At 51.6% G+C, this 24,509-nt stretch overlaps 1 protein-coding gene across 3 annotated transcripts in view; it reads right to left on the reverse strand.

The window, feature by feature from the left end:
- Piezo1 (piezo type mechanosensitive ion channel component 1) overlaps positions 1-15,760 on the reverse strand; it is a 64,585-nt gene extending 48,825 nt beyond the window's left edge. For all 3 annotated transcript variants that reach the window (XM_038312733.1, XM_038312734.1, XM_038312731.1), the window contains exon 1: positions 15,430-15,760. In XM_038312733.1, coding sequence (XP_038168661.1) covers positions 15,430-15,493 — 64 coding nt within the window. In that variant the 5' untranslated portion in view covers positions 15,494-15,760. The remainder of the gene's footprint in view (positions 1-15,429) is intronic.
- Positions 15,761-24,509: the final 8,749 nt, after the last annotated feature.

Genomic DNA, 24,509 nt, shown 5'->3' on the forward strand with positions numbered 1-24,509 from the left:
ATGGCCTTGCTCCTCACTGAGTTCTAGCTCAGTCCCTGAGCTGTGGGCTGACATCAAGGAAAAGTTCCCTTAGCTTCTGAAGAATCTCACTGGTTCAAGCCCATCTTTAAAGATGGAGGATTCGAAGTGTAGAGGAGCCGTTTAACTTGCCTATGAAGGCACCAGCGGCAGATATCCAATACCCCCGTCTCCAAGTGCAGACACCCAGATAACCTTCTCACCTGGCCAGCCATCAGAATGCCCCCAAGGTACACACTGCCAGCAGGCAATGGTATGAGCATATGGCTATTCTTTGCCATCCTCAAGAAGCACAGCTAACTATAGCATATGCAACCTAGCCTGTGCACCAGCCCTGCCTCTCCCAAGATGGATTTTGTAAGGCATTTTCAGGCATGTAACCTGCAGGGCTGTCCCAGAGAGGTACGGGGTCAAGAAGGGCAGCTGATAACTCACATCTGGTGATTTACAAAGACTGGCTGCAGGAGGGAGGCTCCACTACAGAATAGTTACAGTGCTGGGGCCCTGCTCCAGGGGCTGCAGGCCAGGCACTCAGCTCCACGGGTTCTGGAAGGGGCATCCCATATGACAGGCAATACAGCAGTGTTTTTGTTTGTCGTTGGTTTGGAGATAGGGTTTCACTATATTGTTCTGACTAGGCTGGAACTTGCTAGGTAGACCAGGTTGGCCTGGAACTCACAGAGATCCATCCACCTGCCTTTGCCTCCTGAATGCTGGGATTAAAGGCATGCACCACCACACTCAAACTCGCAATGTACCAAACTCATACTGTAGCCCAGGCTAACCAGGAATTAGGTAGTCCAGGCTGGCCTTAAACTATCAGCAATTTGCCTCATCCTCCTGAATGTTGAAATTATAGATGTGAGTTGCTATGCTCAGATGACCAGCCATTCTAGCCCTCTATATGAATTTAAAAATAATAAAGATTATGCTAATTTTTTTTAAAAGATGAAGGGTTCAAAACTCAGAGGAGCTGTGTAAATTGGCCAAAGGCACCTAGCAGCACAGCCAAGAATCAGACTATCTGAGGACAAAGGGAGAGATTCAACAGGAAGCCAAGCCTGGGAACTGTCCTGAGCCTGCCACCTTCCTTGCAGGAGAGAGATCATACAGCACTATCACTACACCCAGAGGTCTGCAGAGCCCGGGGGGCTCTTGTGGCTTGCCCCCAGCTGGAGCTAATGTAACTCAGAACACAGTTCAGTGAAGAAGTCACTCTTGGGTCACAAAAAACCAAAGACCTGGGGATAGTAAGGGGATGGGTGGTGGCCTTTGCTTTTATAGTCACATTACCAAGCCCTAACCACAGGCAGGTGGGCTGTATGATCTAGCACATCTCAGATGGTACCTGAGCCTGAGTCTGGTAAAGGATGAAGGAAGGCTCATAAGATGTTGGAGACACCTGCCTCATCACCATTTCCTGAGACCCCACCCCCAGCAGTTCCCACCTAGGTCTACCCCCTTCCCAAAGGCAAACCTATAAGCTGGTGAGGTCGCTTAGCAGGGCCAGTCTTCCTCCAGTGAGGGGAAAGGACCACTGTGTCCCAACACTCCCGACCTCACTTGGGGCCCAGCACACCTGCACCTCCTCACTGGCCTCCCTGGAATGGCCTGTCATCTCTGGAATGTAACTCAGCCTGCTGGTCCAGAAGCTCCGTGGAGCAACGACTATAGCTCCTCCCACAGCCCCAAGGCCAAGGTGTCTCTGGTAGTCAGTTTTACCTTTGGCTTCAAGCCCTGTGTTTTATACAGTGGAGGGAGAGATGGAGGTTGTAGGAGAGGTGCAGAGACCTGAATGGAGGTGGCGGGAGAGGTTTGCCTACGCAGTATGAGATGAGGGTAGAGGTGGGAGGGGAAAGAGAAGCCTGCCTTTAAAGTCAGGGGGCTAAGTCTTTAGTGGTAGCGAAGACTCCGTGCTGTGTGGTCCTGCAGAAACCCGACCTCACTCAGGAGTGCACAGTGAAGGTGATGGCTGGTGCTTCTCCAGGCTGAGGGAAAGCATCCCAGAAGCTAGGGGATGACCACTGACCTTCAGTGTATCAGCAAAGGAGACACCTGCTGTCCACCCAGGCTGGGAGAAAGAGGCTCCGGTGTAGCCCGGAGACATCCCACCCACAGCACCCCTGACCACCACACAGAGATGCCCCTACCACACACTTCACTTAACTACTTCCTAGGCTCGTTTTCATTGTGGGAACTGGAAACTGAGGCAGGAGGCCCTTACAGAGATCACAGCTCAAAGTGCTCAGAAGCCGCTCAAGGGAAGCTGCCTGATGGTCCGGGTTCCACCAAGCCTCCCCCAGGCAGCACTACACCTTTGTTCAACAACAACTTTCTTAGGTCCCTCTTCCCACAATGCTGTGAGTCTCTCCCCCCCACACTCCTGATCCTTAGCGATTAGGGCCTGCCTGGCTGTCCTCCCCCAACGCGCTGGGAAGGTCTGCACCCATTGATAAGGTCTGTGTGATAGTTAGTTTTAACTGTCAACCGGACAGAAGCTAGAATCAATCGATCACATGAGAAGAAAGTCTTAGGAGTTGTCTAGGTCTAGTTATCCTGTGGGTATGTCTGTGGGCATTGTCTTGATTATTAATTGGTGTGAGAAAGACCCAGTCCACTGCGGAGAGCACTATTCCCTAGGCAGAGGGTCCTGAACTCTGTAAGAGCAGACAAATCAGGCTGAGCACAAGCCCGTGACCACACGCGCATCCATTTTCTCTGCTCTTGACTGTGGCCAGCTGTCTGAAGCTCCTACGGCTACAGGTTCCCTGAAGTGACAAACTATAACCGGGAACCATGCACAAAGCATGAATCCTTTCTTCCCTAAAACTGCCTTTTTGTCCAGATACTTGATCACAGCAACAGAAATGAAATTAGGACAGCTTGGAACGTAGTCGCCATGGGACCATGTCACCAGGCAAGCCTGGACAGGTGTGACCTCTGCGACCTGGAGGAACATCCACCTTATCACCTCACCCCTGGCCTCTGCTGACATTCCCTTCACACCTACAGGATGGCAACTCCCAGCCTTCCTTGACCCCACTAAGCCAACACAGACAGGAAAACACAGAGGCGTGGTGTCAGGCATGGGCAGGAATGCTCAGTGGGGCTGTAGATATGCGAGGCCCAGCCACTGTCCCCAGGTCCAAGCTCCAGGCAATATGTCCAGTCACCTTCACATAGTAGAGCAGAAACAGGGACAGCCAAGGGCCATGCTGGATTCGGGGAGGCAGAAAAGGAGGCAAGAAGTTGCACTCAGACCCCACAAAGCGTGCTGTCCCAGATAAGGACAAGGCCTGAGGACTGAGGGTTAACTCAGCTAGTTAGCACACAGCGTCTGGGGAGACGGGGCCATGGACTGCTTGGGTTCCCTAGAGGATCCACAAGACATGGGTCATCTGAGTGTCTGGATGCACAGGACAAAACCCACACCTACACTCCATGAGTCCCTGGCACAGCATCTGCCAAGCACAGAAACTATCCTGTTCCTCAGACTGACTGATGCCTAAGGGATATAAAGGGGCACAGTGCAAAGCAGGAAAGATGGGCAGTGTGCAGAGATAGCCATTGTAGTCCCTGGGAACAAGGACAAGAGGAGAGAGGACACTAAAATAGAAGGCCCCGGGTCTAGGAGACCAAGGAGGCCACCTTGCAAGGATGGAACAAGGACCCTCGACAGGTCTATGAGTTTCAAAACAGGGGTGAGTACAGGGAGGAAAGGAGCACCTATTCTGATAGCAGGACAAGGCCCACAGGGAATGAAGGCCAAGCTAGCTGAGCAGGGTGGAGGAGAGGTGGTGGGGATGAGGGGTGGTGGTGGTAGAACACAACATCCCATAAGGCATCTAGGCAGGTGGTAAGCAGGACAGGGTCCAGCCACACAGCAAGGCAGGGAGAGCCACATGGCTAAGGAGTGAAAGCATTCTTGTGGACAAGTGACCGTCTACACAGAGCAGGCAGTAGTCCCACCATTGAACTGGATTCCATCTGGATTAGAAGGGCCTGCCCCTAAAATGACACCATGAAGACTGGAATAAGCATGCCACATAGGCACAAAAATACTCACAATACACAGTTGATAGAGGGCTGAAATGTCAAATAACATAACAAACTCCAAGGACCAAAAACAAAGGAAGCCAGATGTGACGCACACACTGTCCCTCCACCATACACAAGAGTTTGAGGTTAACCTGAGCTACTTAGTGAGATCCTGTCTCACAAACAAATAGAGCTAAGCATACAGCTCAGTTGGTCATCTGCTTACAGCTTCCAAAGCATGCATGAAACCCTGGGTTTGATCCCAGTAATGTATAAACCAAGCACAGTGGCACACACATGTAATCCCAGCCCTCAAGAGCATGGTCGGGAGCTCCAGAACATCCGAGGCTACACAGAACATCCGAGGCTACACAGAACATCCAAGGCTACACAGAAGGCTTGAGGCCAGCCTGAGTTGTATGAAACATCCCCTGAAATATTAAAAATAAGGCTGCAGAGATGAGCTAGCTCAGTAAAGTGGTTGTGCTGTAAGCATGAAGACCTGAGTTCAATCTCAAGAACTCACACTTTTAAAAAGCTGGGTGTCCTGGTGTGGCAGCACACGCCTTTAGTCCCAGTACTGAGAGGCAGAAGCAGACGGAGCTCTGTGAATTTGAGGCTACCCTTGTCTATACAGCAAGTTCCAGCTGAGCCAGGGTTATAGAGTGAGGGCCTATCTAAAAAAGTTGAAACCTGGGTACAGTCGTGCACACGGTGCCAGGGAGACAGTGACGGGCAGCTTCTCAGAGCCCGCTGGTCAGCTGTGCACACAGTGCCAGGGAGACAGTGACAGGCAACTTCTAGGAGCCCGCTGGTCAGCAGCCCTAGTCAGTCCTAGTCTAAACCGGAAAGTTACAGGCTGCTGAGAAATCCTTCAAAAATAAGGTGGCCGGCTCCTGAGGACAAACATTTGGGTTGACCTCTGGTCTCCTTGTAAACACACACACACACACACACACACACACACACACACAAACACCAAAACAAAAATGGAAGAAAGAGAAACCAAAACAGATTCCTGGTCTTTTATTGTTGTTGTTGTTTTGCTTTAAAGGCTGAAAGACAAAAACACTTCGCGATGAAGTCAGACAGGGTTGCATATCGCGCAAGTGAGAGCTCAGCAGGCATCACAGAAAACAAACCGAAGCCACAGGAGTCACCTCTTCACTACCGTGCCATGGGCTATGGGGCACCAATTCCTCAGACTCTTGGGCAGGACCTAGAGGCTAGAGGCTGCCTAAGTTTACACTCATACCTTCTTCTCCAGCAAGGAAGGGTGTCCCTGTGCACCTCAGAAAGACGAAGTCCTCTCCCCAAAGAAACTTCATGACATACACAGAACAGTGCTATTGCATCTGTGGAGAGTGAGATAGGATTTGGAGTTCCAGGCCATCCTGGGCTACATGGTGAGACCTTGTCTAAAATCCACAAAAAGGAGCAAGATGATAGCGGAGCACGTGAGCTGCAGGGCAGCATGGGGTCCCTTCGCTGTCTTGTTTTGGGATGGTTGTTTGGAACTCTCCAGCTGTTGAGCATCACCACAGAGCTGTGGGTTCTATCAGATGCTGGTAACACTTCAGTGGAGAACACTCAGGATACTCAGTGTTCAGGCGCACCAGAAACTGGGAGTGGCAATGGGACCCCAAAGCCTAAGACAGCCTGGGCCAGAGCAGGCCTTACACATGGCATCTGTCAAGTGAATGCCAAGGGCAGTGAGTGACCAGATGTCTATGGGAGAGGACAAGTGAGTAGCTACTGAGGGAGGAGGAGCAGAGCACGGCAGCCCTGGATGAGAGCGAGATGTGTGGAAAGACATCCTTGGGGACCCACCCAGGACGGCAGAGCAGGGAAGCTGCTGACAGGACACACTGGAGCGGCTAGAGCTGGAGGACAGGGCTGGTGGAGCAGAACGTTGGCTCTCGATAAGGACCATGTATCCTGAACCATGCTACTACACACCTTCCCATATTCCAGGCTACCTGGGATGGGGAGATGGCTCAGTGGGTAAAAGTGCTTGTCACCCACGCCTGACAACCTGAGTTCATATCCCTGGAATCCATGTAAACTGCGGCGTGTGTCTGTAATCCCAGCACTTTATGGTGAGGAGAGAGACAGAAACAGGAGGATCCTCCAGAAGCTCATAAACCAGCTAGCCTGCAGTACACATACAGTGGCAAACAAGACAGATCTTGCTTCAAACAAGGTAGAAGGTCCAGACCAACATCTGAGGTTGTCCTCTGACCTCCACACACTTGTCATAGTACACACACAACCTTAAACAAGAATATGTACACACAAGCACATTCATACACACACACACACACACACACACACACACACAGAGCAAGGACTTGCCCACTCCTACCCTGTGACACATGCTGCCATGGCTTGTGTAAGTTGGTGAGACTGGGAAGCCAAAGGCCCCAGGCTCTCATAGTAGGCAACACTGCTCTAGGGATTACTTGGAGGAAAGGACACTGGCATGTGCCTGGGAAGGCAGGTGCCATGGGCCTCAGTCGCCACAGGCAAGGGAGGACCACTGGATCCCCATGGAGCTAGAGGAAATTGTGCAGAAATGCACCCAAGAGTCTGGCCACTCGAGGTAGCTAGACTACATCAGGAGTTGAGGAAAACAGTCCCGGTCCCACTCACAGACAGAGGAGATAGGGCCAGGCACTAGGCCACCGCCCACAGGCTGTTGTAAGCCTGCATGTGACCATCTCACTGTAGGTGATGTGGGGAGCAGGAGGCTAACCAGGACTGGGAGTACTCAGCTGCCCACAGAGCGATTTCACCTGTACACAGAGTGATCCTGGGCAACTGGATAACCAGTCAGCCTGTTCCTTCCCAAACAGGACACAGAGCATACAGGAGTCACGTGGGTCACTACTGTCACTGGCCCTCAGGCATGCTAGTGAGGAAAACAGCTGTCAAACTAGTGGACAGTCTCACTTCCCTTTAAAAGATTTTACTTATTTTTTTTTTTAATTTGTATGTATTGGGGACAGGGGAGAAGGCACGGGTGAGCACAGGAGCCTCTAGAGTCTTAAAGAGGATGTCTGACTCTCTGGAGCTAGAGAGCTAGATCCCTGTGAGCAGTCCAGTGTGAATGCTGGGAGCCAAACTTCCCTCTGCAAGCACAGTACACACACACTCTCAGCTGCTGAGCCATCTCTCCAGCCCCTCACTTCCCTCTCGAAACTCCCTGGCATGGTATCAGGAGGATGCTGTTAAACAGCCTTTTAACCATAAACAGAAATCAAGTCAGAGAGAGAGAGAGAGAGAGAGAGAGAGAGAACGAGAGAGAGCACGAGAGAGCACAGAGGCAGACAGGCATGGTGGGAGCTGGAGGGCAAGGTGTCAGCAGACAGACAGCAGGTCTTGGGGGTTCCCAGAGGTGAATATTGCCAGGCAGTGGTGGCACACACCTTTAATCCCAGCACTTGGGAGGCAGAGGCAGGCGGATCTCTGTGAGCTTGAGTCTACAAGAGCTAGTTCCAGAACAGGCTCCAAAGCTACAGAGAAACCTTGTCTTAAAAAATCAAAAATTAATTAATTTATTTAAAAAAAAGAGGTGACTATCAAACCCTATGCTTGCAGCCTCCCAGGCTCACCTCAGACCATTTGTCGAGACTCCACACCTCATCCTCAGGTCCCCAACAAGCACAGGCCTTCAGTCCAGACCCTGGGAACTTCCTTCCTTAGCAGTTTAATTCTCCTGCTGCAGAGTCTTTGGGTGATGGCCTAGGTTTGGAGGATGGAGGTGGCTGCTCGATACCAGAGGAAAAACCAAGCATCAGGGAGGAGGCCTAACTCACACCCTCTTAAAGGCCTTCACCAGGCTGAGCAGGAACACTCCGTGGAAGGTTCAAGGCCTGGATGGGAGGTGTGATGCTTAGAATGAGATTGGTACCCACAGGCTCATGTATTTAGAGATTTGGTTTCCAGTTGGTGGACTGTTTAGGAAGGATTAGGAGGTGTGGCCTTACTGGAAGAAGTGTGTCACTAACAGTGAGCTTTGAAGTCTCAAAAGTCCACACCAGGCCCAGTCTCATAACTTCTCTGCCTCCTACTTGGTGGATCAAATCTAAACTCTCAGTTACTGCTCCAGTACCAAGCCTGCCTGACACCATGCTTCCCACCGTGACCATCTAACCTCCTGAATCTGTAAGCAAGCTCCCAATTAAATGTTTTCTTTTATAAGTTCCCTTGGTCATAGTATCTCTTCCTAGCAATAGAACAGTAACTAAGATGGGGGCCACCCCAGCTTCACGTTCCTCAGAGCCCAGCAGCTGCTCCCTGGGCCCATTTTAGGCTCCCATTCAACAGCAAAGGAAACCACAGGAGGCTGAGGTGGCCACCATCCCTCAGCAGCCTGAACCCAGAGAAGAAATGGCCTCAGCTATATATACTTACAGAGAAAAATAGCGTCCACATTGCAGCCTGGTAAACAGCCGTGGTTCACCCTGTCAGCCTCTTAGAGAAAACCAAAAATACCCCCTATAATTATGCTATTAAAGCATACCAGAAAAATGGGCCCACCCTACTCAGCAAGGGTTCCTGGGATGGCTACAGGGAGTCAGAAGGCTGCACATATTGGCTAAGATATCTGATATCACCCAGGAGGCTGGTCTGGCTGGACAGCTGCCCTTGTCCTCTACAAGACGATGCTTGCTTCCCCATAGCCAGTTCCCCAAGGGATCAACGTGAGTGGCTACCCGGACATATGTGACCTCCATGCATAAATGTGACAGGACTCAGCTCCAGCCCAGAGAAATGCATGGAAGGGCAGAGGTGCCCTTGACACCGGAAACCTAGAAGCAACTGAAGGGAAGGACATAAGGGAGAACCCCAAAATAACCATGGATGTTCCACCTACGAGGACAAGATGAGGTGACAAGACAGTAGCAGTAGGCCACATGCAGCAGATGCCACTCACGCTGAGACAAGGAAGAGCTAGGGCAGGACCAAGCTCTCCTGGGAATAGGAATGGGGGCTGGAAATTAAAAGAGCTAGGCCGAGGAGAAGGCACACATCTTTAATCCCAGCACTTGAGAGGCAGAGGCAAGTGGATCAAGACCAGCCTGGTCTACAGAGTGAGTTCCAGGACAGACAGGCAGGGCTACACAGAGAAACTCTGTCTCGAAAAACCAATAATAAACAAACAAATAAATAAAAGAGTTATAGTGGAATTTATTCTCAGTTGATCTGAGCTTTCAACCTCCCTATACCCAATCACAATACAAAAATATTAGATGAAAAATTCTGGAAGTATACATTTCTCATACGTTTTAAAAATATTTTATCCATTTGTGTGTGTGCACATGGGGAGCACACATGTACTACAGAATGTGTGTAACTCAGAGGACAACTTTTGAGAGAATTTATCCACTGAGTCATCTTGTCGACCCTTTGGAGACAGTGTTTCACTATGAAGAACTGACTGGCCTGGAACTCTGCTATGTAGAACCAGGCTGGCTTTGAACTCACGGAGATCTGTCTCTGCCTCCCTAATGCTGGGATTGATGGCTCATGCCACCATGCCTGTCTTAAATAGCTGTTCATGCCGGGAGGTGGTGGCGCACGCCTTTAATCCCAGCACTCGGGAGGCAGAGGCAGGCGGATCTCTGAGTTAGAGGCCAGCCTGGTCTACAAGAGCTAGCTCCAGGACAGGCTCTAGAAACTACAGGGAAACCCTGTCTCGAAAAACCAAAATAAATAAATAAATAAATAAAAATAAAAATAGCTGTTCATGTCATATATGGGGGTAATTATTTAATCTTATTATTAGCTATCGAGGTTAACCTCTGTGCCTAATATGTAAATTAAACCTTATCACAGACTGGTGCGTATACAGAGTGATGGATGACGTAGAGTTTGGTTGGTACAATGGTAGCTTCCAAACAAACATCTATCATAGATATTTGCTTAAGGAAACAGTTTCTTTACTTTTTTTTTTTTTTTTTTTTTTTTTTTTTTTTTTTGGTTTTTCGAGACAGGGTTTCTCTGTAGCTTTGGAGCCTGTCCTGGAACTAGCTCTTGTAGACCAGGCTGGTCTCGAACTCACAGAGATCCGCCTGCCTCTGCCTCCCGAGTGCTGGGATTAAAGGCGTGCGCCACCACCGCCCGGCACAGTTTCTTTACTTTACTATAAGAGGTCCACCAGGGTTTTCTGTTTGCTTTCCCTGGTGCTGGGGACGGAACCCAGGATCTCACTCATCCAGGCCCTTACTCTATAACTGGACTACTCCACTAGCCCTTCCTTTTGCTTTTTACTTCAAAACAGGGTCTGGTAAGTGATCCACAGAGGCCTTGAACAGGTGATCCTCCTGTCTCAGCCTCCAGGGTAGTTGGGATTATAGACCTTGGTCACCAAAACAGGCTCCACCAAGAGTCTTGGAACATACAGATAAGGGAACAGCTATAATTGAAAACTTGGCTGGGGGGCATCTTCAGGCTCCACCCAGCCTACCCTCCCTGGTTCTTGACCTTTGGAGGCGGCTCTGCAAAGAGGGGACAGGCACAGGGAGGTTCTCCTGGCCCTACCCAGTCCCAGGAACACTGACGCTAGCAGCTTACCAGGCCCTAGCCAGTCTCCTTCTAAGGAGACATAGGGCCCTAGACTGCTCCAGTGACCTCATCCTCTAGCCTGGCTACCTATTGTCTCCCTCCAGACTAGCTAACCCCCCATCCTATACCCTCTTCCTCCTGCAACTCACGGCTTCCTCCTGAGTTTCCTCTGCCCACCCAAGCTAGCTTGGCCTTTAGAGCCCAGCACCAGGCCGCAAGGTCATCAGCCCTGGCCACCCATACTGCTCTGTCCGGATAGAGTAGGGAACAGACCACTTTGGAAGGCATGTCTGGAGTGCCCTACCTAGAGGGATTGTTGGGGAGACCGGTTTGGGAGTCCTTTGGGATGGCACTATTTGGGGGAGCCCTGTTTAGGATGCCATTCCTGGGAAATACCATCTTGGATGGCATCACAGAGCCCCTCTGAAGGGAGCTTAGCCTCCTTATTACTGCTGCATTTGAGCCTCTCCCCACCTATGAGCAGCTGCAGGGGCTCAGAGTGTCCTCAGCCTGGGCAGGAAGAAGGGAGCACTCTACCTCCACCACATCCATGAGTGCCGGCCCCCACCACCACCCCATGCCCTGGCACCACCAGTCTGGAACCAGAGCTTGCCTCTTGGCTGCTACCCAGTACGTTTTCCCATGAGACCTAGATGAGAGAATGCATGAATGAACTGAGAGGTTCAGGATAGTGTGCAGCTTGGTGTCCCATGCAGGGCGCAGGACTGCAGACCCTTTCGGGGACAGGTCCTATGCATGGAAAGTGGAGACACCAGTGCCTACTTTCCCTAAGAAGTATTATCTGCACTGAAGGAAACCCGGTAGTGGGAGGCCCCATTCTACTCAGTTCCCGGGAGACCTGACCTAGCTACTGACAGCCGATGCCTGGCCCTGCACAGCGCACATGGGAAAGCACTCAGGGGCTCCTAGCCACCAAGACCGAGGAGGAAGCGCCGGACGAAGGACTGGCCTTTGTCCAAAGACAGTTGACCCATCCACTTCTCCAGCCTGGGTGTGAGAGTCACAGCCCAGGGACCAGAGAGCAGAGTTTGTAAGTGATCTGAAAGCTTTTATAGCTCCATTTACAGGGGAGGAGATGAAGCCTAGAAAGAGGTTAAAGGGCAGGCAAGTTCAGAGGGAGATGAAGGGCCGGGCTGCAATCTGCTGCCTTCCACAGCTCTTCCACCCACAGCACATGCTCCAGGAGACTTCTTTCGTCCTCCCGGGGACCTTAAACAGGTACTTGCCAGCTAGAAGGCAAAGGACGCTTCATTTCAGGGTTGTCCCTTCCCATCCATGTGATCCTGGGACTGTGAGGCGATTCTTTTCACCCATCTTAATCCTAAGCAGCTGCTTTCTGACACGGAGTCCAAGAGCCAACGGTGTGACAGAAGGCAGGTGTGAACGCTGAGCTTTAGTAACCAGAGCAAATGTATATTAAGAAGTAAACATCTAATTAGACATTTCCAAAATAGGTAACAGAACTGAAAGGAGATCTCAGACCCAGTAGAGTCAAAGGCCCTGCCCTCCCCAACTCTGACAGTAAGAAAGCAAACTCAGAGCAGTCAGTATGCGCGGGCAGAGACACCGCCCAGGAAACAGCCTGGGGCCAGGATCCGAAGCTAGCACTTCTGCCCACCCCAGCAAGGTCACTTCCTCTGCAGGACCCTCCCCCCTGACTGCCAGTGACCACCTGCAAGAAGAAAACAGTATGACGTGATCTCCCCTCAGTTCTCAGCCGGTCCCCAGCTCCTCCCCTAAACATGCTGGGACCTAGTGGGTTCTCGGCCTGCTTACTCATTCCCTCCCAGACCCAGCGTGGAGGCAGCACCCACCTCTCCGCCAGGCCTAGGCACCTAGGCTCAGCAGGGAGTCCCCCACAGCGCTGCAGGGGGAAGTGGGACCTCACCCATACTGTGGCTACCAAAGCTACTGCACCAGTGGCAGGGAAGGCTCGGATCTCGGCCATCTTACTGCCCTTTCTGGCCCTGAGCTTCAGCAGCAGATCTGACCACTGAGTGAGGGCTGTCCAGTTCCTGAGTGTGTCGAGTGTGTCTGTCTGTTTGTGTGTGTGTGTGTGTGTGTGTGTGTGTGTGTGTCTCATGAGCAAGCCAAATACATTCCCACAGGGGACAGTAGATGGTGACAATGAAGACAGTCTGAGAAGACATAGCCCCACTGTAAACAGTGATACTTCTCATGGACAATCAGTCAAACACAGGTGCCACTCTGTCATGGATGTGACAATGTCCCCCATGCTATGGCGGATGCCATGTGTTGGACCCTGAGAGCAGAGACCATGCTGCTTGACCACACAGGTCTTCTCATCGTCTTACTCATTGGTTCTTGCTTGGTATTTAAGTTTCTGGTTACCTTGTGAGTTCAAGAGTCAGACCTGGTCCTTTCTCTCCCAAGCACCAAACACCTCTCCTGGACGTCTCTGGAAGCTTCGATCCCTGGGTCCTGATCCCTAGGTCTCTAGGTCACCAGGCAAGTCCGCCCGAGCCGGTCACTATTCTCTTGAGGCTGGGGCATCAGTTTGCCTGGCTTTTCAGGTTGCCATCCTGGTAGGCGAGTTGACAAGGGGGTTGAACACGCCAGGGTGACTCACACCTTCACTAAGGCCTGAGCCAGCACCCAGCTTATAGGATGACTGACCTGAGAAGCCTTATTTCCAAAACACAGAACTCAAACTGGTCAGAGGGTAGAGGGTGAGGGAGCCCGCACAAGAGATGGAGTCCCACCTCCAGCAAGAGATGCTCAGAGATGGCTACACCCCATAGCCATGAACAGAATGCCAGCATCTCCTAAGGCACCGCGCAGTGCTCTTGGCTGACTCTGTGTCCCCTGCTCACCTCCCCCAGCATAAAGAAAACTGTTGATGGCCAAGCCCACACCCAGACTCAGAGTCAGGGGAGGTGTGGCCTGTGCTTGGGTATGTGCTCATGAATGAACTTTATTGGGGGGACAGTTTGGGCCTAAGGAAAAATGGGAGGATTAGTCATCAATATTCTTTTGAAAGCTCCCCAGGTGACTAACACACCGCCTGGGTGGGAACCCCCTGAGCTGGCAAAGCCTTGTTCATATCCTAACCAGACTCAGACTGGAAGCTTCTCTTGCCACCCACACACTGCAGCCGAAAAGCTAGGGACCTCAGAGCCCTGACTGATCTTCAGGGGTCGCTAGCTGCAGGCTGGACCAGACTTCACGGTCGATTTCATTCTGCCCACGAGCTAAGAATGGTTTGTGCATTTTTTTAATGACTGGAAAAAAAAATATCAAAGTGTTTCGTGATGTGAAAACATTCACCATCTGGTCTGTCAGAGAAAACCCTGCCAACTTTGTTTAAGAAGGCCCCTGTCTGTGGGAGAGGACCTCTTCAAAGAAGACAAAGCCTTTCTTCTCACACAACAAGACCACCTATTCCCTGCCCTGCTTTTCTTGTCCCCAAGCACTGACAGACAGTTAAGAAGCCTCAGGCAGTCCTGAGAGACAGCTCCTGTTGCGGCTATCCCTTCAGGAAGGGTACCTGTCTTCTCCACTACCGTCATCCACTCAGCTTATTTTTACAGTTGGCCGGACTACAGGCCAGTGAGGAAAACAAGCCACCAATGTGGGCCCTGGACCTTGGCTCTCCCAAGTCCAGGCTGAGCTGAGGACAGTGTCCCCTGGCCCCTCCTTTCCAAGCTCAATGGTTTTCATTGATTCCTGCCTTGAAAATTTTCCCTCAGTCTCACCACAGTTTGGTGCTACAAATCAAAACTCAGCCTGTCTGGAAGGCCCAGTAGGGTTTGCCCAGGATGTCTGACACCCCAGAAGTCTATTCCTAAGAAATCTACCTAAAACAGGGTGAGCAAGCAGTGTCCTTGGAGGAACTGGAGGTTCCAAACACAATCCCCCACCTCTGACAGGTGGATTTCACATAGGCAGACAAACTTACACAAGCAAACCGTTCCATCTCTCTACGGGCTAACTTAATCTGAGTGTGGAGAAGGTCCCATGTGGAGGGGAGCTGGCTGCTCCAGAAGGTATAAGGGGGGTGAAGAGTTGGGCACGGTGCCCTGGGTGAGGCTGGGAGAGCAACACCGAAGGAGAGGAGCTTCTTGCCAGCAACGGACACATACCACGGTTGGGATCTCCAGTTCTGACTGACACCAGGCCAGAGACTTCTGGGGCGCCCTGTGCCCCAGTCCCACTGGAAGGTAACCAAGTAGGGTATGAGGAAGACAAGTTTTTCCAAGGCATGGGGTAGACAGCCTCGGAACTGGGACTAAGAACACTGGGGACTGCGCCTAGGGCTGGAACTTTATTAGTTCTCGTAGGAAAAGTCTGATTTGAAAAGCTCCAGGCAGAACACTGCCTTCTCCCAGATTGGTCAGGAAGTCGTGATGCAAGTTTGACTTTTTTTTTTTTTTCTTTCTTTCTTTCTTTCTTTCTTTCTTTCTTTCTTTTTTTTTTGAAAGAAGGAAAGAGAATAGAAACTCGCTCTTTACTCCCTTCTCAGACGCTAACAACCCCTCGCCCGGGCCTCTCCTCCTAGCACGCGCGGAAACGCCCAACGCTATCTGGGGCGCTCGGGGACCCGCGCCTCGCCGCTGCCTGCCGCGATTCCACCCGGTGCCCGGCCCGGGCCCGCCGAGGTCGCCTGCGCGCTCACGCCTCAGGAATGCAGGCGCCCTGGGCCGCGAGTCCCGGGGAATAGCCTCGCATAGCAATGCTCGCCCGCGCGCACCCTCGCGGGGCCGGACGACGCAACACAGGGGGACCCGGACGCAGCCTTCCGGCCCGCGCCCTCCAACTCACCCGCCAGGAGCGTGCAGGGCAGCAACAGCCAGTAGAGCCCGGCGCCCAGCACGTGTGGCTCCATGCCCCGAGGCCCGGGGACAGCCCGGGGTCGCGCCGCCGTGGCTAAAGGGAGGTACCGGGGCCGGAGGAACCACGCGCCATGGCACTCAGGGCGGGTCTCCACACGTGTGGCGCGCCGCTTGCTAGGACCTCCCGTGGGCCTCGTCCTCTGACCGGGACCCGGGCCGGCCGCGCCCTCTGGTCCCGACGGCCGGAGCCCGCGCGCGCTGAGGTGTCAGCCCGCCCCGGGCGGAACTCAGGGCGGCTCTCGCTGGCCAAGCAGGGCCGGACGGCGACTCGGCGGCTCTTTCCCGGCGCCCGCCTGCGGGCCTTTATAAGCTCGGCCCCCGCCCTCCCCGGAGTGCCCGCCTCCGCGCTTCCCTCGACGGTCTAGCGCGCCCAGGCACTCCTCGCTGCCCAGCGCAGTTGGCGCGCTCGCCGGTCCTGCGGGCCTGGCTGGTGCCGGTGAGCCGGAGACCCCGGTCCGCACGCCGCAGAAGACCCCCCCGCCTGCAGCCCGGTGCGGTCACTCGCACAGTGCCAGTGGGGCGCTTCTCCCCGGGGGACCGGAGCCTGGGACCCTCGGTCGGGACGATACAAAAAGAGTCCCAAGGGCCTGACTCCCCTGACCCTCGGTAGCACCCACCGCAACTGCGCCCCTCGTGGCTGGAGTAACTTTCCCCTTTGCTCCCCAAGTCGCGCGAGCGCAGCGCCCCCTGGGGGATGTCGAGGTTCTCAACTGTGGCCACGTTGGCCAGGACTTGGTGGTTGGGGTGGAGAGACACTGTACTACTGTGGCACGGAACAACTGCATCCCGCTGTGGTCTGGATTGGGGCTTTGGGATTGCTTCCAGTCATAGCTGTCCCCACTGTGTGGTTTACCCTTAATCAGTGTGCTATAGACGGTAGCAAATGATGACGAGCACCTGCTGTCCCGTTGGTGCCCAAACTGGATCTGACTCCTGCACGTGCTGGGTATCTCACCCAAGCCATCTTGGTTTGGCTCGGTCTTCCGTATTCAGGTGGACGGGAAGGAAGAAAGGGAAAAGGGTCCATGACTGTACTGCTGCACCAAGGCCAGTATGCCCAGACTCAGCTGCACTGGGAAATGAGTAGAGTTAGGTGCAGAGGCTTAAGGACCAGGAGAGGTGGTGTGACCGCTATTGAGCCTCAGGTCACCAACAGGCTAAAGTCAGTCAATCACAACTTAAGAATCTTCAGTTCTGCAAAACCACCAAAAATGCAGCCTTTCCCTGGACAGCTAGTATTTAAACATTTCCTAACGCTGTCTCCAAGACTCACCTCTAGCCTGGCTCAGAAGAGGTGCTGCCGAGACGTGGGGGAGGTTCTGAAATCCATTCAGAGCATCTTCTAGAGCACTGGTTCTCAACCTATGGGTCGCGACCCCTCTAGGAGTCGAAGGACCTTTTCATGGGGTTGCATATAGTTTATTCTGCATACCTATGTTTACATTACGATTTATGACAGAAGCAAAATTACAGTTATGAAGTAGCAACAAAATAATTTTGTGGTCAAAGGTCACCACGGGAGTATTGTGTATTAAAGTGTTTTGTATTAAAGGGATGCAGCATAAGAAAGGTTGGGAACCTCTGCAGAACTGAAATGTTTGTGTCCCAGGACTGTCAAAGTAGCAAAAGGTGAAAACATAAAGGCCAAAGCACAAGAACCATCAAAGAAACTAGAATGTCTCCTATGGTGTTCTCTGTAGCAGTTAAAGAGTATCTGAAGACTCCCTGTCTTGTAAGATACAGTGTTACCACCGGAAAAATTATGCCACCCTTCCATGCCTCCCTCACATGCAACAAAGCAAGCATGTGTTCTCAGCCTGCAAGCAAGCCTCCTACCCTTTGGTGTCATGGTCAGTCACAAACCTGTGTTACCTAGGCCAAATAAAGTGAACCAGATCCTTCGTATCAGAACTCGCCTACTTGCTGCTTGTCACGCAGGGAGAGCCTGCCCAGCCTGCAGCCCTCTTCCTCTTTCTTTAGACATGGCTTCAAACTTGCTAGGTAGCCAAGGATAACCTCCTGTCTTCCTGCAGCCTCCAGGAGGGGTGTAGGATTGCCAGTGTGCACCGCCACACCGAGTTTCATGCAGTGCTAGGGATCTGTTCCCTAGGTGGGGAGGATGGAACAGGGTCAGAGAAGACGATGGATTCAGCTCTGCCACTAGGGTTCCCTGTCCCCCTCCCCAGAGCTGATCCAGTCATCCCGACTTGTCTACACTGGAATGTTAATTCTAAGCAGAAACACCCCAAGTGTTTATTAGTGGGTGAATGGGAGGGGAGCAAACATGAGCCATCATGCAATTGAGTGTTACCTGGTTATAGCAGGGAACCAAGTATGGCACCACTGCAAACCAAACATCTGAAAAACACTGAGCCAAGAGATGGGTGTCTGCCACAAAAGACAAACTGTGTGTGGTTACAGAATTTTGTTTGTTTGTTTGTTTGGGGGTTTTGATTATTTGGTTGGCTTTTGACTCTTCAAAAACCAATTTTCAAGCAGAACTTGGAATTTGAGTCTTGAGAACAAAACCATCCATACTACACAAAAGGTAGAAACAGGGGCTGGAGAGATGGCTCAGAGGTAAAGAGCATTGCCTCTCTTCCTAGAGGTCCTGAGTTCAATTCCCAGCAACCACATGGTGGCTCACAACCATCTGTAATGGGGTCTGGTGCCCTCTTCTGGCCTGCAGCCATACACACAGACAGAATATTGTATACATAATAAATAAATAAATAAATAAATAAATAAATAAATATTTTTTTTTTAAAAAAAAGGTAGAAACAGACCAAAGGGCCATCAGTCAAGGATTGCTTGACAAACCGTATCTACCCAGTCCCATCTGGCCATGTTTGATTTTATATTTTGAGACAGGGTCTCACTATGTAGCTTTGACTGACCTAGAACTTGTCATGTAGACCAGGCTGACCTCCAGTTCATAGAGATTTTTCTGATTCTGCCTCTGAGGCATGCTGGGATTATGCCTGACTTTATGAAAGTATCTAGATTAGGTCAGTTCATACACAGAGAATAGAAGACTGCCCGAGTAGAGTGTGGGGAGGAAAGAGATGGTTAATGAGAACTTAAAAGGCTCCAGAGGTAGGCCTGGCAGCACCAACCAGTCAGCCTGGTTCTCAGGAGGTAGGAGAATTGCAAGTTTGAGGCCAGACTGGGCCACCTTATCTCCAGAAATGAAGAAGGAAGAGGAAGAGGAGGATTTTGAAAGTCCCTCAATTGCACATTTGAAAAACAGTTTAATGGTGGAGGGTGGTGGTCTATTCCTTTAGCCCCAGGAATCAGGAAGCAGAAACACGTAAATCTCTGAGTTCTAGATCACCCTGGTCTACAGAGCAAGTTCCAGGGTAACCAGGGCTACACAGAGAAACACTGTCTCAAAGAAAAGAAAAGAAAAATGGTTAAAATGCCAAGCTGATGCTGTGTGATTTACTATGGCAAACAGTTTTCAGGTAGCACAGCCTGACCTCCTCCACCCACCCCCAGAGGCAGCCCATGTTACCTACTTCTCCAGTATCTTGCTTCCTTGACTCCTGGCCAGCAACTATGATACTTGGGAAGCTATTATTTCAACTTCTGAGTACATTTCTGTCAAGTGCCAGTTCCCATTCTTGGAAACAGAAACATTCATCAGTCCCTAGAAAACTGGCTTGTACCTGCCTTTGCCTGCAGATCTAGGACTCTTCCAAAGGGCTGTTTTGGCCTAGACACAGAACTGGGCTCTATCACGATGCCACCCCAGCAGATGGCATTCTTGCCTCCTTCCTCCCTCCATCCAGGGTGACCTCAGAAGGGCTCTCCGGATTGAGAGGACCTGGGACACTCACGTTGGGGAACTTACCCGGAGCTCTCGCTTGCCCTCCTGCCTCCACTCGAGCCAACCACTGCACATAGTTATAGACGCCTCACCTTCCGGAGCCTGGCAGTAGACCAGAGGACTGGCCTTTCCCCACTCTTTACCACTTGAAGAACCATTCCGACTCTGTCCCTGCTGTGACAACTCTGGGCTAGAGTCTTGAGAACTCCAACTCCCTGTCTGTTATTTGGAGTTGTATCTAGAACTTGCCAGCTGCCTACGTGTCAGGTGGAATTAGAAAGCTGACCATAGTGGTACACATTCTGAGTCCAACATTCAGGGAGCAGAAACAGGAGGATCACAGCAAACTCAAGCCCAGTCTGGGCTACAGAGTAAGACCATGTCTTAAAACAAAAAAGCCAGGTGTGGTGGCACATACCTTTAATCCTAGCATTTGGGAGGCAGAGGGAGGTGGATCTCTGAGTTTGAGGTACAGAGCAAGTTCCAGGACAGCCAGGGCTACACAGAGAAACCCTGTCTCGAAAAACAAATATGTGTGTGTTATTATATGTAATATATCATATATAACATATTACATATGTTAACATATGTGTGTATGTTAAAAAGCTGGAGCTGGGCAGTGGTGGCATTAACCTTTAATCCCAACACTAGGAATCCCAGTATTTGGGAAATAGAGGCAGGTGGACCTCTGTGAGTTCAAGGCCAGCCTGGTCTGCAAAGAGACTTCTAGGACAGGCTCCAAATCTACACAGAGAAACCCTGCTAACACACACACACACACACACACACACTCGCAGACATATAAATACACACACATCAAAGAGATGTTTTTCAAAAAATAAAGAAAAAAAAAGTTGGTAGTGGAGACCCCTCTGGGAAGCATGCCAGTGGGGCTTGTGACTAGGAGTCTCTGGCAAATTACTAACAGGAGTGGGGTGGGGGCAGGGGCGAGTGTTCAGCCCACACTCACGTGAGGAAGATGGGGGAAGGCAGCCAGATTAGTCATCAGCATTTTCCAAATGAGTTCGGCATCCGAAGGATGTCTGCGGTTATATTAACCCATCTAGGCAGTGAAACCAGATCAGGACTGGGGATTTTGGAGGGACAAGCCCAAACCAACCAGAGGCTGATGGCCCAGACCCAAGCTCAGAACTGCACTGAATGACACAAATATCTCAGTGAGGCTGTTTCTAAACAGGCCTCAGAGAGCTAAACTGACAACCTCTGTCCAGCCCTCCATGGCTCTGAACCATGGCACTATCTCTGAGGGGCAACAGCAGCTGAGTGGCTCTCCCAGGGAGGGAGCAGGCCTTCCAATCATGCTAACATGGGAAGTTAGCAAGAGACAGAGCTGCCTTTAGATCTAACCTGCTCTCCAGCCCTGGTAAGTGTCCCTTGCTTCTCCTCCCCTCCCCTTAAGGTCTGGTTCCCCCATCCTGGCCCTTGGAGGCAGGGAACCACAGCCTGATCAGAGCCAGGAGGGGAGGGACAGGTCTGTGTGTAGACTTGGCTATCCCTGCCACTCAGCCTTTTCCTGCCCACAGCTGGGTGTGGAGGCAGGGCCCTGTGCAGGGGTGGAACTGCTGGTGAACTCATCCCCTTCCTCCTTTTCCGGAATCTCCAGGAGGGGTTACAAAGGAAGGCCTCTCCCCACTCTGGAAGCCTGTCCTATCCCTTCATGACCTGGCTTTCTTCAGGCCGAGGGTGCCCGGATGTCTCCTAGCCCCTGGGAAAGAAAAGTTACCTGTTTCTCAGGAAAAGGCAGAAATCATACCCATGCTGGTGAGGATAACCTCCTCCTCATGCCCCAAGGGCCCCCCAGGTCAGGAGCAGAGGTGAGAGGAAAGAACTTGGGCATTCAGGGTCTGACTTCTGATTATGTCACTCCTGTCCTTCCAGATCTCAGGACGATCAATCAGTCTGTACTGTTTAACTACTGTGCACCTGCACAGTCACACCTCAGAGAGCAGCCAGCATGATTTCCTCTACCACACAGCTACCTGGATGCCATCCCCAAACTCTTAATTCTTCTGAACGACGTATGAGCCCCTTAGCTGCCCTAATCACCATCATGTCTGGACATCTAAGGTGGATGAACCCTGTGACCACCCTACTTCCTGGGTGTAACCATGACCACCATAGATCTGAGCTCTCCCGGGCTATCTCAGTGACTTGGTATGCCCAGGGCCAACAAAGAGAATCACAAGGTCAGGGCCTTTGACACCGTGGCAAATGCTGACCACCAACCTCAACCAGCAAGCTGCACACCTTGTATCCATAGACAATAATGAGTTCATACCAACCCCAACCTTAATCATGCCCCCCCATACCTACTTTCTGCTATAGTTCTTTGTTGGCAGGGAGAATAAGATGGCTGGGACACACCTGTACCCTCTTAGGTCCACTTCCAATGGGGCATAGCTGCCCTTTGACAGCTGTGGGTAAACATCCACATCCTGAGGTGTGGCCATCTCTTTTTTTTTTTTTTTTTTTTTTTGGTTTTTCGAGACAGGGTTTCCCTGTAGTTTCTAGAGCCTGTCCTGGAACTAGCTCTTGTAGACCAGGCTGGCCTCGAACTCAGAGATCCGCCTGCCTCTGCCTCCCGAGTGCTGGGATTAAAGGCGTGCGCCACCACCGCCCGACGTGTGGCCATCTCTTTATGGTACCCTTGAGTATAACTGAGTGCCCAGTTTCATGGAGATAGCCCAGCCAAGACCAGCCTCTAGGGCCCTGAGTGTCCTGCTTGGTCCTCCTTGCCTCTTGCAGTTTCCTGAAGGACCTGCCTCAGAAGAATCCTTGCCGGAGCCTTTAACTCCAGCTCTGCCTCCTTCCCTTGTGTTCCAGGTGAAGAGTCCCCACTCCTTGGCTTGGGTGTAGCTCAGTGGTAGAGTGTTGGCCTGCCATGTGTGTATTCCTGGCTTCCATTGGTGTGCATGTACAATGTCCTGTCCCTGACACAGTCCTCGGACAACCGGGACAAGTCTCTCTCAGTACCGGAGGTTTCTCTCAGCACTTCTCACCCCCACCCCTACCCTCATCTCCCTCCTGCCCCACCCCATCTCCTCCCGTGGCACTGTTCGGTCTGCTGTCCTGGTTCAGTCTGGACCCTTCCGGATGCCTCTGGCTGTTCTCACCTCCACATCTGCAACAAACTCTCTCCCCGGCCACACCTAGGAGCAGCCATGGCCTCACTGGTATCATTGGCCTACGACAGCAGTTGTTGAGAAAGGGAAAAACTGACGTCAAGCCAGGGTCCCTGCAGGCTCAACACTCACTCTGTGGCCTGTCACTCTCCTTCAGGACCTCCCTCACCTCTGGATTCTGTGAGCCCTTTCTCTGGGCTGCTCTTTAATTATGGTGTCTTCGTTACTATCGGGAAAAACAGGGCCATCAGTCAGCAGGCCCAGTGCCTCTGCCAGCACCTCTGCCAACAGCCAGCATGCCTCACTGCTGCTGGCTGTGAAGGTTTCCCTGCTGAATAAAGACTGGCTCAGGGAACACCCATTGCCACCGCCCTTTAGACAGGTCACTGAGAGATCAAGTCCCCTGCAGATTCCATCACCTCCTTGTGCGGGGAGCACATCCGAAGGCTGGACCAAGTCAAGGGGAAACGCAGACACCCTCTCAGCAATCTCTCAGGCACGGCGTGGCGCAGGAATGCTGAGAATTCCCTCCTAGATTCCAGGTCGGGGATGGACTGCTGGAAGACCGGACTGTGTTCTCAGGGTGGCACCATGACTGACTCCTTCTGCCGTCTGCCATCTCTGCCTGTTTATGTCCCTCCCAGGGCCTGGGACCTTCCTCTTTCCCTGAAGTGTGTCTGTCTCTTCTTACCACAGACAGGATTTCTTCAAAGGCTACTAAAGGTCACAGTCCAGCTACGCATCTTCAAAGCTCAAGGGCCCCAACTGTTCTCCTTTCCCCAGGTCTCAAATGCTAGGACCAGAGCCGCCTCACCTGTCACCATGGCACATCACATTTGTCACCGTTCCTAACTGTGGATGGGTTCTGTTCTTCAGCACTGCCCAAGAGGCAGGTCTACACAGGCTTACAGCTGACCTAGTGAGGAATCGGGGAGCACGTTTTCTAAGGGGTTGAGTTTCACATGCAGGCCCTGTACTTGCTGCATCTGACTTCGGGTTTGTTTGGGGTTTTGTTTTGCTTTTTGAGACAGGGATTTTCTGTGTAGTCCTGACTGTCCTAGAAATTGCTCTGTAGACCAGGTTGGCCTTAAACTCAGAGATCCCCCAGCCTCTGCCTACCGAGTGCTGGGATTATAGATATATACCACCAATACCTGGCCCCCACCCTTTATTTTGTTTTTAAGATTTATTTATTTATTATGTATACAGTACTCTGCCTGCTTGTATCCCTGCATGACAGAAGAGGGTACCAGATCTCATAGATGGTTGTGAGCCACCATGTGGTTGCTGGGAATCAAATCCAGGACCTCTGGAAGATCAGTCAGTGGTCTTAACCTCTGAGCCGCCACCTCTCCAGTCCCTTTTTCTTTGTTTTTTGAGTTAAGAGTCTCACATCATAGCTCAAACTGCCTCAGCATCCTAAGTGACTTTATCTTAAATGCTATCCACCTGTGATACAAATGCAGTGGGCTTTTCCAGATAACTACATCAGCTGCCCTTCAGCTCCCAGATCCATGCAGACTCCCTGCCAGAAACAGGAAACTAAGCGCTTCATATGAACTGGAATGTTCTAGGAGCCAGGGGATCCATGGGAGCTTCCTATAATGTAATAGACCTTAAACAACCTCCCAGAGGCTGCAGACACATAGAAGCTGGCCATTTAGACTTGCTGGGGCACTTACAGTGGCACTCCAGGGAGATGCTCTGTGAGGTCTTCCAGGCCTCCGGGAGCTTCTGCTCTTCCTCCAGGGACAATGAAGGCTTGGGTAGAGGAGCTGCAAAGCAACAGCCACCCAGAAGTGTCTGTTGGAAGGGGTGCAGGGGAAAGAACCTTGGGATAAACCTGTTTGTCTTACCATGCTCAGGTCCTGGCTTCCTCCTAGAAGCTCTGTAGTTATCAGAGAAATATGTAGGGGGATATCAGAGGAACTCACTGCCAGAGCTTTATTGGGTTATTCAGACAGTTCCAGGCCATTTCTCCTGAGTTCTTATAAATAATTCACCAAGAAGGAGGGCTAAGAATATGTTATCAGTAGG

This window comes from Arvicola amphibius, chromosome 15, assembly GCF_903992535.2.
Source record: "Arvicola amphibius chromosome 15, mArvAmp1.2, whole genome shotgun sequence".
In the NCBI taxonomy this organism is placed as follows: Eukaryota; Metazoa; Chordata; class Mammalia; order Rodentia; family Cricetidae; genus Arvicola; species Arvicola amphibius.